This window comes from Siphateles boraxobius, unplaced genomic scaffold (assembly GCF_051911475.1).
Source record: "Siphateles boraxobius isolate OS27281-9 unplaced genomic scaffold, OSU_SipBor_1 26, whole genome shotgun sequence".
NCBI classification, from domain to species: Eukaryota; Metazoa; Chordata; class Actinopteri; order Cypriniformes; family Leuciscidae; genus Siphateles; species Siphateles boraxobius.
In genome coordinates this window covers 14,462,145-14,476,614 of record NW_027508876.1, presented here as the reverse complement: position 1 = coordinate 14,476,614, position 14,470 = coordinate 14,462,145, and the positions used below count along the sequence as shown (strand labels likewise).

General features: G+C 42.9%; 2 protein-coding genes across 2 annotated transcripts in view; one reads left to right on the top strand and one right to left on the bottom strand.

Annotated features, from left to right (window-relative positions):
* trpa1b (transient receptor potential cation channel, subfamily A, member 1b) overlaps positions 1 to 9,770 on the bottom strand; it is a 143,564-nt gene extending 133,794 nt beyond the window's left edge. Inside the window, exon 1 of the mRNA XM_077244416.1 lies at positions 9,665 to 9,770. The gene's annotated coding sequence lies outside the window, so the exon portion shown is untranslated. The remainder of the gene's footprint in view (positions 1 to 9,664) is intronic.
* Positions 9,771 to 10,819: 1,049 nt separating this feature from the next.
* Positions 10,820 to 14,470, top strand: part of kcnb2b (potassium voltage-gated channel subfamily B member 2b) — a 100,479-nt gene continuing 96,828 nt past the window's right edge. Inside the window, exons 1-2 of the mRNA XM_077244417.1 lie at positions 10,820 to 11,174; positions 12,373 to 13,071. Of these exons, the coding sequence (XP_077100532.1) occupies positions 12,490 to 13,071 (582 nt within the window). The 5' untranslated portion in view covers positions 10,820 to 11,174; positions 12,373 to 12,489. The remainder of the gene's footprint in view (positions 11,175 to 12,372; positions 13,072 to 14,470) is intronic.

The following is a 14,470-nucleotide window of genomic DNA, read 5'->3' as shown; positions in this document are numbered from 1 at the left end:
TCCTAGCCATCCTAGGAAAGCGACGGTGTTCAAATCTCGCTGCGGCCGGATTTTCACTGAAACATTTCGCTATTCCAGTTCCATGCAATGTGACTGTTCCAGCGTATTTAGCAGTCAACAAGCCGGTTCATTTGCCCGCTTGCCTGCACACAAAAGCAGTTTTCACGGCTACCCAGATAAATCCAATAAAGAGTGTATTTTCTGCTGTCCAGGCCAAAGCCGATGGTGTTATGAGTGTTGTAAGAATGCCCACGTCTCAGTGCCCATTCCCACACACAGACATAGCCCGCCACAGTTCAGGGCTAGCACAAATAAAATCGACTCATGTCGATTGTGCAAACGTAGTGAATGTGCCCACGACACAGTGCCCACAAACACTACACATTGCGTGTTCCACGGTTTCTGTAAAAACGAAACCAACACGCATTCAGTCAGCGCAGTAAATGTTTTCAGTGCAGTAAATGTGCCCGCTGTTCCGCGCCCACATTCTCTTACAGACACGCTAAAACCCACGGGTTTTGTCCCACTTGCTCTCTCTCCACAATCTGTCATAGAGAAACCGAGCGCGACCCGGCTGCCCGCCGTGATCGGCGCGCCCCCCGCCTCGCACACTTTAAACACAGTGTTTATGTCTCAGCACACCGAAACTCTGCAGCCACCGCTGTGCCGCGGCCAGAGCCCGGATCGCATTCTACCTCTAGCTATTCACGCAAATGTGTGGGCAATGCTTCCCGGGGTATCGGAATGGGTGTTGAACACTATAAAGAGAGGCTATTCTCTACAGTTCACTCAACGTCCCCGCCGTTACACGGCGCGTGTCGAAACCATGGTAAACAAAGAAGTATCTCATCTACTTCGAGCCGAAATAGCGAAACTGCTGAGCAAAGGGGCCATAGAACCTTTATCTCAGGCTCAGAGCGAAGGGGGGCTATACAGTAGATATTTTCTGGTACCCAACAAAGACGGGTCTCAGACCCATTCTAGATCTGCGGCAATTGAACAAAGCACTTTTGGAGCGCCAGTTCAAAATGCTGTCAACCAGGAAAATCCTTGCGCAAGTTCGCCAGGGAGACTGGTTCATGTCAATAGATCTGAAAGACGCCTATTTCCAAATACAGATTACGTCACGTCACAGGCGATTCTTGAGATTCGCCATCGAGGGCCAGGCATATCAATACACAGTCCTACCGTTCGGCCTGTCCCTAGCACCCCGTACATTTACGAAGTGCATGGACGCGGCTCTCGCACCCCTGAGACTTCGGGGCATGCGAGTTTTGAACTACTTGGACGATTGGCTGATTCTAGCTCGATCACACCCAGAGCTCATAGAACACATGACCACATTACTCGAGCATCTCGAGAGGCTGGGTCTTACAGTCAATTGGGCGAAGAGTTCGCTGTTTCACAGCCAGAAAATTTCTTTTCTGGGAACAGTGCTGGACTCGCTGTCTATGACAGCACGTCTGTCGCCGGAGCGCGGACTGGACATTCAGTGCGCTGCGAAATCCTTCCGTCGCGGCTCTATAGTTCCGCTCAAAAGGTTTCAGAAAATGCTGGGTCTCATGGCCTCAGCATCTTCGGTACTTCAGCTGGGCCTGCTTCGCATGCGCCCACTGCAGTTATGGCTGAAAGCGCGAGTTCCACCCCGGACGTGGACCCCTGGTCTGTTTCGCCTCAGGGTCGACATGAAATGCGTTTCGGCTCTGGAACCGTGGAAAATAGCCGACTGGTATCAGTCAGGCGTGAGTCTGGGGACTCCCTCGAGTGTGACGGTGGTGTCTACGGACGCCTCCCCCTCGGGATGGGGAGCGCTGCTCGAGGGCAGACCGTTCTTTGGCCAGTGGTCGGAACAGGAAAAGCTTCTACACATAAACTGTCTGGAAATGCTGGCAGTCGACAACGCGCTACGGCGTTTTTGTCCCCAGATAAAAGGCCACCACGTCCTGGTCCGGTCGGACAAGATGTCAGTGGTGGCATACATAAATCGCCAGGGTGGCGTCAGGTCCCGAAACCTTTACAGGCTAACGCCTCCTGGTCTGGGGTCAGCACAACCTGCTTTCACTGAAGGCAGTGCATGTGCCTGGTCACCTGAATCTGGGACCAGACAGACTGTCCAGAGACAATGTCCCAGCAGGGGAATGGTCGCTGCACCCGCAGACGATCCAACTGCTGTGGGAGACATTCGGCAGAGCGCAGATGGACCGGTTCGCATCCCAGGAAAACGCTCACTGTCCGGACTTTTTCTCCAAGAGCACGGATGCGCTGGCCCATGTATGGCCCCGCTGCCACTTCTATGCTTTTCCCCCCGTCTCGCTCCTGCCTCAAGTGCTGGAACCAATCAGGGAGAACGGATGCCCAGTGCTGCTTGTGGCTCCGCTCTGGACGAACCAGATTTGGTTCCCAGTCCTGATGCAGCTGACCAGCACTGCTCCATGGCCTATACCGGTGAGGAGAGACCTCCTCTCTCAGGCAAAGGGCTCGATTTGGCATCCTCGCCCGGATTTATGGTCCCTACACGCATGGGCCATCAACGGGTACCCGCTAACCTCCCGGAGGGAGTGCAAAACACGATCACGCAGGCTAAAGCCCCGTCTACTAGACGGCTCTACGCCTCGAAATGGTCGGTGTTCTCTACCTGGTGTCAAGCTCGGGGCTTTTCACCCGTAGACTGCCCTTCAGGAGCTGCTGGATAAGGGTAGAACCCCATCCACGCTCAAAGTATACGTGGCGGCCATAGCTACGTTTGCAAAACCAACGTCTTGCCAGTCACTGGGGAAAAACTACCTGGTCGTACAATTCCTCAAGGGAGCTCGGAGGCTGAATCCTCCCAGACCCCCCTCAGTCCCTGTGTGGGACCTTTCTACGGTTCTGGAAGCCATGAAAGGTGCCCCATTCGAGCCGATCTATTTGTCAGACATGAAACACCTGTCTTTAAAAGCGGTATTTCTTGTGGCTCTTGCTTCAGTGAAGCGCGTATGGGACTTACAAGCGCTTTCAGTAAGCGCGTCATGAATTGAGTTTGGGCCTAATGACTCTAAAGTCATACTCAAACCAAGCTGAGAGCTTATGTGTCCCGCTCGTCTGTCTTCAGACAGACCGAGCAGCTCTTTGTTTTGTTTGACGGGCGCTTGAAGGGACTGGCCGCATCAAAACAGAGCCTATCCAGATGGATAGTTGATGCCATAGCGCTGGCTTACACTTCTAAGGGCCTGCAGTGTCCTCTGGGTGTCAGAGCGCACTCCACGAGAGGCGTGGCCTCGTCGTGGGTGTGGTCTAGCGGGATTCCCTTGCAAGATATCTGTATGGCGGCAGGCTGGGCCTCGCCGTCTACATTTATAAGGTTTTATAACCTAGAGGTATGCTACGCCTTACAGGCCAAGCTGTTGTCGGTCTAGAATTCAGTACTATCTGCCCCGCTGCGCCGGCGCAGAATGCCGAGTTTTGCTTGGGCATCACTCACTGATCGATAGAACAGTTCCATGGGTGTTGAATGACCCGTACTTATACCCAGTTCAGGCTGAACACATTCACCTTGTCTGCGTGAAACACTGTTAACATAACTAGCTCCTTTGGGATGCTATTTCATGGGGAATGATGCTTGTAGCCTCTCTTCTCCGACTCTCTGTGAGTCAACGGTGATTATGCACTATATGAGCCCCGGGCTACTGCCCTTGGGACTTTGGTGTTGGATCCCAATATGCACGGCGTGTTGCATTGTGTTCCCCATAGCGTAAGATATTACGCAGTACGAGAGATACTCTCGTAAGAGAACGTACTCGGTTACTAACATAACCTCGGTTCTCTCTAGAGAGGGAACGAGTACTGCGTATCTTGCCGTGCATACAACAGCGCTGGTTCGCTTCAGCGATGAAAACCAGTTTGTATCAGCCTGTCGAGTATATTTATAGGCCAAGGCCACGCCTATTCTGGCGGGACGTGACGAAATGGGCGCGAAGCGCCCCCATTGGGTATCACGTCCCGCAGGGCCTCTCTCGATAGGCTGCTGCTGTTGCCGCAGGGCAGCCAATAGGCGTGCGAGCCGTCTTGCCTATGTCTGCATGCTGCTGCACAGCGTTTGACATTAAATCAAAATTAAGGATAATTTTTGGCTTCAATATCTCGTGGAAAAGAGGTTTTCCCCATAGCGTAAGATATTACGCAGTACTCGTTCCCTCTCTAGAGAGAACCGAGGTTTAGTTAGTAACCGAGCACGTTCTCATTTGTCTGGTCTCGTTAATGTTAAGTTGTGTTTGCTCGCCTGCTTTTTGGATTGTTTGCTCATATGGATTATGAAAGCCTTTCTGAACCTGATCGAAATCTTCCTGTGCTTCCTACAACCCAACATGACAGTGATCAGTTGACTAAACTTTTTTTTTTAAAGTGAGGAAACCCATTGCCTTAAAGGGTCACTTCACCCATTTGCATTAAGGTTTGTATTGTTAGAAACCCAGTCATATATTATAATGATGGTGGAATTTTGCTTGGTTTTTTTTCTGAGATGGGAGAAAAAAGGATTTAAGTGTTTTACTTCCGTCCTATCGTGACGTAAATATCGTCATTTTGCGTCACGATAGGACGGAAGATAAATTTCATTGCATATTAAGAAAACTACAGCCTTTAGCTCATTATTATTCAAGGGCGTGGGACCCACTCACCCCACCGGCCTATTACAGATCAGTGGGTGGGACTAAACCTGAAGAAACTAAACTATTAATCCACCATCTTGCTTTAAAAAGACAGCAAGCTAAGCTAACAAGCGCTCAAGGAGTTAGATTTACCATAATGCCTGAATTTACGACACACGATATGGAAGACGAGGATTTTGAAAATCTTTTGCTCGAAACTGATGTTCGTGGCTATTTATACGAGCCACAATATAGCGAAGAGCAGCTGAGGCTGATGGAGGAACAAGAGGCGGCGGCGGCGGCTGCTGCAGCGGCCGCCGCAGGAGACCAGCCCGGCGCAGACGAGAAGCCCGGGCTTGCTCACGCTGTAGCGAATTGGTGGTGCTCGTGCTGTAACTGTGCGCCTATGGACACCGAGCTAGAGTCTGTCTGCTGCAAAGAATCTCTAAAATGCCAATTCCTTCTAGAAGAAATGTCAGAGGCAGACACGGACATGGAGTGTTGTGTTGTGAACCATCCGAGTTTCGCACCGCATATGGACAGAGGCGTCCTAGATACTCTCCTACTCTCTCGGTAGGGCATGAAAACTTACTTTTGGACCTTTCCTTGTGGTGACTGAACATCCCGGTACCATACAATAGTTCACCATTTCAAAATAAATAGTAAGAAGGAATAAATCAAGAATGAGATCGCAAATGATTTTCAAACCCAAGTGGTAACTTTAGCTAGCGTAATACATTCTCGTTTAGGCGGGTCACGCATAGGCGGTGTTCTGGATTCGTGGGAGTGGCTTCTGGAGTTGTTCAAACGCGTTGCATTGTGGGAAATGTGGTTTACCAAACTAATGCGCTATAAAGTTACTTTCTGTCATAACTCGGTCAAAAAGGCACCAAATTTGAACATTTTGACAGATTTCGAATACATATATGACCCACTTTCAATGAAGATCAAGGTTCCCAGGGGTGAAATGCTCCTTTAAAATAATTTAGTAAATAAACTGAGTAATTGAAAAAAAAATAGTTATGTGAACTTGAAAATTCACAATAACTTTATTTTTAATTACGCGTGGTTTATTTATTTAATAATTTTACTAACTTTAAGGCAACAGGTTCCCTCACTTTTTTTTAAATTAAGTCAACTGATCACTTTTTACAGGGCCAAAAATGCCCATAGATGACGAAAAATCCATCATGTATGATTGTAGTTTAGAAGTTATGTTTACCGTCATGAATCCAGGACCTAATAGTCTGATATTTTCTTGGTGTTAGAGCACCTAAATAAAAATAAAAAATGTACAAAAAACAAACAAACAATGGATCTCAATGTGAGAAGATATACTTAATGGTGGGACTGGCTATGACATTGCTCTGCAAACATGCAATGGAAAAACAGCTGAAGACATGTTCGAACAGGGAAAGTGTTTCAGTTCTGTTTTCCAGAACTGAGATTTCTCTGTTAGATAATGTCCTTCACCACAGTGGCTTTCTTGAGTGTTGTTTCAGGGCCTAAAAATATCCTAGAAAACAAATGGATGGGTGCCATTGGGTTTTTTCCTGTTGACATCAACCATCTCCTCCTCATCCTGGCCTGACCATGGCTGCTAGTCCAACGGCTGCATCATTAATGCATTTTATTCGCCTTGCGCTTCAGAAATCCATTAATCATTAGAATTGAAAATACATCACTCAAGGTCTCTCACTTAATTTGTAATGTCGTCTGACAGAAGCCTGTTTGGTTGACACCAGAAAACTGACAGAATTTCCTACCTCAGCCATTCTGTGTAGGAATAGGGTGTCAATTTTTCTTATTTTTATCATCCCTTGTGTGACATCACTAAGAAAAAGAATTAGGGTTTACACAGGTTCCATTGTGTGTACATCATTGACCCTATTTTAGCCCACTTCTTTTATGGACACACACACAATTCAATCCAGAGCTGCTTCTATTTTTAGCAAGGGGTCCTACATCGATTGAGAGCTTATTATTATAATTTAACTGAGAGGTCCCTCCCGCCTCTTCTTCCTGCAGACATTCACTTAAATTATAGCCGTCCGCCTCAACCCCCCTCCCCCCCTCCCTTCTCAGCCCTTTGATAACTTAATGCCATGCACATACACAGAGTAAATAAACAGAGCAGCTCACTAGCATCAATTGTCTTGCAAACTCACAGGCTAGCAGCACTGAAATGCTTCAACCGCGTCTATATGGAACCATTAGCCTTTCTGTGTATATGTTATGCTGTTTATTTTGTTTCATAGAAACGGGGCATCTGGCACTGTGTATATTTGGAGGGGTCAGAGGGCCTTTACAACAAATGGGAAGGAACAACTGAGTACCGGTGTGGGCAACTACCTGTTAGATGGTTAAGTTTAAACTATTTCTTAAATCCCACCATAAACACCCCCGCTATAAACACCCACGAACACACAAGCATGCACCAACATTGTCATGCACACATGACACATGCATGAGCTGCATATGCTTAAATATTTTCTTTCGTGAGCACATTCACTTATAAAGGTCCTCATGTTTACTTTATGTACAAAATCAATCAGATATATTGATAGTATCATGAAATTCTAGCTCTGAGACATAACCTTTTTGCTGTGCCAAAATGTTACTTGTGCATGATGCTAGGATTGCCGTTTCTATGGTAACTGCCTACACACACATGCCCACATGATACTGAGTATTAAACATGCATTACATTCCCAAAATGTTTTGTAGTCTTGGTAACATGGAGTGCTTTGACACAATGTTGGCATAAAGTTTGAAATTAAAAATGCAGAAGCTCAGTATCATTTAATATCATTCACATGGGGTCCAGAGGACCTCTAGACAGCAGAAATTCAGCCTTATTTACACTGGTAATACCGATGTCAACATACACCATATATACACTGAACTGCATGACTTTCAGATGGACTAATATCTTAAACAATTATAATTGTAGGTTGCACTTTATTTTACAGTACGTGCACTTATTTGTACAGTCTACTTACCTAAGAAAGTACTTGGTGATATAAAGGAACTACATGGGTTGAGATTATGTTTAGAAGTAGGTTCAGGGTTAGTACCTAGATTTTCCCAGTTACTGTAATTACTATAATAAGTATGGTCACACTTTAGTTTCGGGTTATTTTCGACAGTTATGGCTTATTAGCAATAGATTTCTGCCCACTTTGAATCAGACACAGAGATAAAGTAGAGTGTATAATTACATTTATTTGAGTTAATGAATTATACCATTTATTTGAATTAATTATGGAAATTGAGAGAGAGATGAGAGATGTGTGTGTGAATTATCTGCATCTGTTCAGCATCTCTATCTTTTAACAACGAAGCTGTGTTGATGAATTTCTGTGCTCCTGAGTGTTTGTGTGTGTGGGCAGCGTGATCTCCGCTCTCTGTGTGCGAGTGACGTATGTGTGCGCGAGCTTCAATGAAAACAGTGCATTAATATAGAACGGTGATTAAAATAACTTGGAACTACCTGTGCATTAAACGGTTTTATTGCACACCTTCCAGCTAATCAGAATCAAGTATTCAGAAAGACCATGGTATAATTTAGTATAAAGTTATGAAACTTAAACTTTATTCTTAGCCAAATCGATTTGCTTTGGAAAAACCAAAGGTTGTCCATTTTTGATATACCTTAAACAAGTTACATCTCTTGTTTAACCATCATCATAAAAGCCAGCGACAATATTCCCGAAGGACTGGCCAAAAAAAGCTGTTCTCGGTGGGTACATGAGCTCTGAACGGCCGCTGATGGCCTGGAGCTCACATCTCTGAAAATGTCTAAACAAATTGTCAAATAGGCGATATGTTTATATATAAATAACATTTTTGAGGTCTAAACAACTACATTCTCGCCTAAACAAAACTCATGAAAAAGTATGTGGGTTTGCTTGACCTCTGAAAGACCTCTCAGCCAATCGGATTCGAGGACCAGAAATAACTGTTATATATAATAAAAAATATTATAAAAATAAAAAATAATTTTGACTTTAACCAATGTATTAAACAATTTTTTAAAAATCCAAATTTGGTGTGTGTGTGTGTGTGTGTGTGTGTGTGTGTGTGTGTGTGTGTGTGTGTGTGTGTGTGTGTGTGTGTGTGTGTGTGTGTGTGTGTGTGTGTGTGTGTGCGTGTGTGTGTGTGCGTGCGTGCGTGCGTGCGTGCGTGCGTGCGTGCGTGCGTGCGTGCGTGCGCGCGTGCGCGAAAATGTATAAGAAATTTTGAAATTGTTTAATACATTGCTTAAAGCCAAAATTATTATTATTAAAGAGAAATGCAAACAGAAATCCATGAAGTTTATCATGAAAAATTTTAAATCATTATATTTTTTAAATAATTATAATGACATTTATATACTTGTATATACATTACTGTGTATATAATCATGTTTAATAAGGAAGCCAATAGGAATTTTTGGATTGATGAGAAATGCAAACTATAAGCAGGAACCGTGTGAACTGGTCCTACAGTAGCTGGACAGGCATAGCAGCAGGATGTTTACTTGTTAGGGCAACTAGCATATTTCTATTGACCTGCAGTGGCAGTTAATTACAACTCCTTATTAAATTGTGTCTAGTCCTTTGTCACTATTTCATCTCTTTTTTCCAATAGTCCTTCACCCTCACATTGTGGCTCATAGCAGACTATGCACAGGAGTCAGAAAAATCAATGGAGATGTATTGATCACCCATCATTTGAGGCTAGAACATCAATCACACACACAGTGATGTTTGGTTTCACAAAAATGCCATGGTCAGAGGAAAATCTCAAGTGACAGAAAACATTTGGGTGAACGGCATTTCTCTAAAATACTGTAAAACAACACAATGCGTGAATCAGATTTGTTCATTGTTATTAGTCGTACTAGTCATCTTAAAATTAACGTATATGTAAATATCACCCTTTATTTCTTTTCAAGTATCATTCAATAAATCAATGCCACTGAGCCACACAATAATGTATATTGAAATCAAACTACAGCCCCTTTGATAGGCATAGCATATATTTATAGCACGCACCATTTGTTCCTCAACCACTGTGTCTCCGGTAGTCCTCCTGACATCTCGTGCGTATAGATGGACGGTCTCCAAACTATTGTTTCCTTTCATCTTTTTTTACTTGGCCCTGTTTGAAAGACAAAGCAGACACAGTTTTAGAGGCCTAATTACCGTTATGGAGGGAACTTTAATAGCACAGACCCAAGCATGCAGGTCATTCAACACCAAATGAAACTCAATACAGCTGCTTCATAACTAATAATTGCTGTGACTACATATCCTCACGTAGTGTTATACATTTTAAATCACCTTCATAATGTACACATGGCTCCCCAGGCCTATGTAATAAAAACAAAGACCCGCTGCTGCCACAGAATGGAAACGTGCTAACTGCTAAGGAATTTTACGGTTTCTTATACCCTGTAAAATATTCGCTAGTAATGCAGTACACATACAGTCACATATACTGTATCATGTATTGACTGCTGCCAGTCATAAAAAAAGTCAATATATACAGGATCTTGTTGACAATGGCTGCAGTACAGCTGACACTGCTGGTGTCCACTCATGCCTTGTTTTACAACACTGAGGTTTCAAGTCACACCTTTAATTGGTTATTATTATAGATTTATTCATTATGATCTGTCTTAATCTGTCCTGCGTACAAAAATGTATGTTAGCCTACATAGGCTACTGTAAACTTAAGACTACTTACTATAGCATTCTTTATTATGCTGAGGCTGCAAGGGTTTTATGTTTTATTATAAAAAAAAATATTGTTGATTTTAATGGGAAAATAATACAGTAAAATACAGCACAACAATAAAAATGCTTAAATGGTTAACTGTAAGTCACGTCATACTGCACAAAAAATGAGATTATATATAAAACATGTAGATTTACTGTAAAATATTTTTGAAATGAAGTATGGATTGCCTTATCATTATATTCTATGTAAACAATAATATATATATATATATATATATATATATATATATATATATATATATGGTGGTTAATATGCTATATTTATTGTCTATAGCTACTCATAAATGTACGAAACATAAACTTGATAGAGAGAGAGTTCCTGCCGAAGTTGATCAGCTGCTGCCCTTGCTGATGTACAGACCAATCCAATTAGGTTTCACCTCTAGGCTGTGATGCAGTTCGTGCTTCAGACGATCCATTCCGTTCACACACACAGACACACACGCGCGCTCAGTGTCACTCTGCAGCTTCACACACAGTGCGCGCGCCCTCAGCTTTTACGCGTCCGACATCTGCAGACATCCCTACTAACCGTATCAAGCCATCGATGGAGGTAGCGCTCTTAGCGAGACAAGGGGAGCTCTTTCACTGACAGAAATGTCCCGGTGTACTGTGAGATCTGAACAAAATGTGGAACACATGTCCGGTCCTAACTGAAGCCTCCGTTGGGAGCTGGGAATCTTAAAGGAAACCCGCAGACGTCTTTTCTCTCGTTTGCGCACACAGCGGTTTGTATATGCAAACGGTGGTTCACTTCAGGAAGGTAAGAAATATAGTTGCATTGGCAGAAACATTGTTATGGCAAGTCGTGATGCCTGGACGTTACTTGTTTGAGTGGAACAGCTGAGATGAAGTGAAAGGAGATTTGCTTTAAAGAACAGGTTCATTCTTTTTAAAAAGCAAGGCTGCAAAGTTAAAGGCATCGCATGGCAAAGCAACGGTTTTATTAGACACTGATGACGAATCTTAATGTGAGAAACAGTGATACAGATGGACACACAAGTTGTAAACGTTGATATTTTGCTGATATACCTATATTATTTCATTGAACTTCACTGAATATTATATTAACTTCTAAAATAAAATCTAAAATGGATAGATTACTGGAGTGAAAGTCTAAAATGGAAAGATTACTGGAGTGAAAGTCTGAGTTTGCAGTTTTTGTCTTGTATATGTATGATTTGTAACCTAAAATCTTTCTCAATTATTTAGTTTCATTAGTCAAAAATCATTTTTAATATTAGAAAATAAACTTGACTAACATTACACGAATGAATGTCATTTTTAAGAGATCAGAAATAACATCAAATATTGAATTTTTTTTTAGTTATTTTAACGTCGTGATCGTCATAGTGAATGCAATTAAATTACTTCAATTTGTGCAAAAATGAAGAGGTTCAGAAGCAGCTGAATATTAGTAGTGTACAATAAAACAATGTTTTTTTGCTGTTATTTTATGTTTTATAATTTGTTTAAGAAAAAGGAGAACTGCATGTTCTGCTCACATATCACCTTACATCACACTCCTGAACTTAAACTTGAAATGATAGAAGGCCAGTGATAAATATTGAATGTGGCAACAGGATAATGCTTGTATTAATTAATAATTCTCCTTAGTTTAAAAAAAATATGTGCCACGATTCTCTGCTTAGGCTTTGGTGAAATATACCAGAGCTTACGTTTCTTCTTTGCATACAAGGCACGCTTGGCTCGTGATATGTAAATGGGATCTAATGCTTCCAAATGTACTTTGCAAAACATATAAAGTACAATCTAACATATTCCTAATGGATCTCAGATGAAGGGCATTTCCTAAACAATTATGAGCTGGAATATTGTGCACTGCATGGACAAATTTAATTTCACACAACGTGCAAGGTGGAAACAACAGGTGTCTGTGCATGATCAGAACATTTACTTCAGATATTCCAGCATCCTTTCTCTTGTGTCTGTCTTCGCAGCCATGGAGGGACTCGTCTAAGGAGGACCCAACATAATTGTCTTTTTCCAGTTGTCTTCTGGTTGATTTTCATCCTTACACCTCTTCCTGGCGAGAGTCGCCTGTCTCCACACGCACAATGGCAGAGAAGACTGGTCTGGGGGTTCCGAAACCTGGAGGCAGATCCTCAACTTCGCTTCCACCTGAGCCTATTGAGATCATCCGGACCAAGGCCCGCTCCAGGAGGGTCCGCATCAACGTCGGGGGCCTCAACCACGAGGTCTTATGGCGGACCTTGGACCGGCTTCCCAGAACCAGATTAGGCAAGCTCAGAGACTGTAACACCCACGAGTCACTAATGGAGGTCTGCGACGACTACTGCCTGAATGAGAACGAATACTTCTTCGACAGACACCCCGGCGCGTTCACGTCCATCTTGAACTTTTACAGAACTGGAAAGCTGCACATGATGGAGGAAATGTGCGCTCTGTCTTTCGGGCAAGAGCTCGATTACTGGGGCATCGATGAGATCTACCTGGAGTCGTGCTGCCAGGCTCGCTACCATCAGAAGAAAGAGCAGATGAACGAGGAGCTGAGGAGAGAGGCAGAGACTCTGAGAGAAAGGGAGGGAGAGGGGGAGTTTGATAACACCTGCTGCTCAGACAAGAGGAAGAAACTTTGGGACCTTTTGGAGAAGCCGGGTTCCTCAGTCGCTGCTAAGGTAAGGTGTTGCTGTACACCTTGCGGTACAGTTTGGGCCTTCTGGGGCGTTTGTCAGCTCCCAAATAACCATTTTAAGGCAAAAACACAAGCCCTTCTTTCCCTATTAATGATGAAGTGCAGTTCAACTTCATTGTGTGCTCTGTTTTATCAGTACATTTGGTTGATTCAGAGTAGCTCTGTTCCAGAACCGAGTGAGGTACAGGTTCCTTGCATGTAAGACAGTATTCTTATCTATGATACCTCATAAATGACTGCTTAGGAACAATCTACATTGGCTGTGCACGGGAAATTCAACTTAAGAGTTTGATGTTAGCATGTTGCTAAGTTAACAGCACAATACTTTAATAGGCATAAATACTGTCTTCTGTTTTGTTCTGTTTCAAAACTTAGTGGCTACTTCCGATTTCCGATAAGTGAGGGATTTGGAACAATCTTCATGGGCAGCTCTGCATGTCTCATTTCGAAGGCTGCGTCCTTCGGAGGTCGCATTTGTCATTTGCATATGTCATCTCTTTTCAGAAAATTAACCATTACAAAATTGAGCGTTATTCCTTGTGAAGTACATAATTGTAATTTCTTGATCACTTTGGTATGTAATGGTTATTTTACTGAAATGAGGCAGCCTCATTACAAAACAAAACACAGCTTATTATGAAGTTAGAATTGTTGACGTTAGCGTGTTGCTAAGCTAAAGCACAATGCAGGTGCAGTCAAATACCGCTGTTCAATGAATTTCCGCTGGCAAAATCCAGTCGTGCAATAGGAATCAACACGATTTGGAATTTTGTTTGGTTTGACAGTGACTTCTGTGTGAACTATGCTTCATGCATCACTACACTATTTATAATGGACAATGGACCGCACCTTAATAAGCATAAAACATAATGCACACAAATATTATGTAACCTCTGGGAAGTCTTTGATTGTAAAAAAAAGTTTTGCTTAAACTGTGGACCAACAGTGCTTTAAAATGGTCTCATTAAGTTTTGGAACAGAGCATTTGTGTCTGGATATTACATTGCTCCCGTTAACAGACTTTTTAATTGATTATATTTATGCCTACTGGAAAAAAATGCTGTGCAAACATGTTTGGCAAACTGAGTGTAATGCTAACTTCAATAGGAAGGATGGAACATATTTGTTTGTCCAGAATACAAAGTGTAACAAGTAAAGCATGATTAGAGAGGATGCAAAAATATGCTTTTTTTTTATGCTGCAAGGGTTTTTGTCTGTGGTGGAAGGGCTTAATCACAGACAGTTGGCACCGGTTGGCAGCTAGCTGTTGAATGCAATGTGTGCAAGAGCAGCTCTGCTTGTTGTGTCAGAATAACCATATATCTCGCATTAAAACTTATAAAAATATCCTGCATAATTTTAGATGATATTTAGTGCTTGCA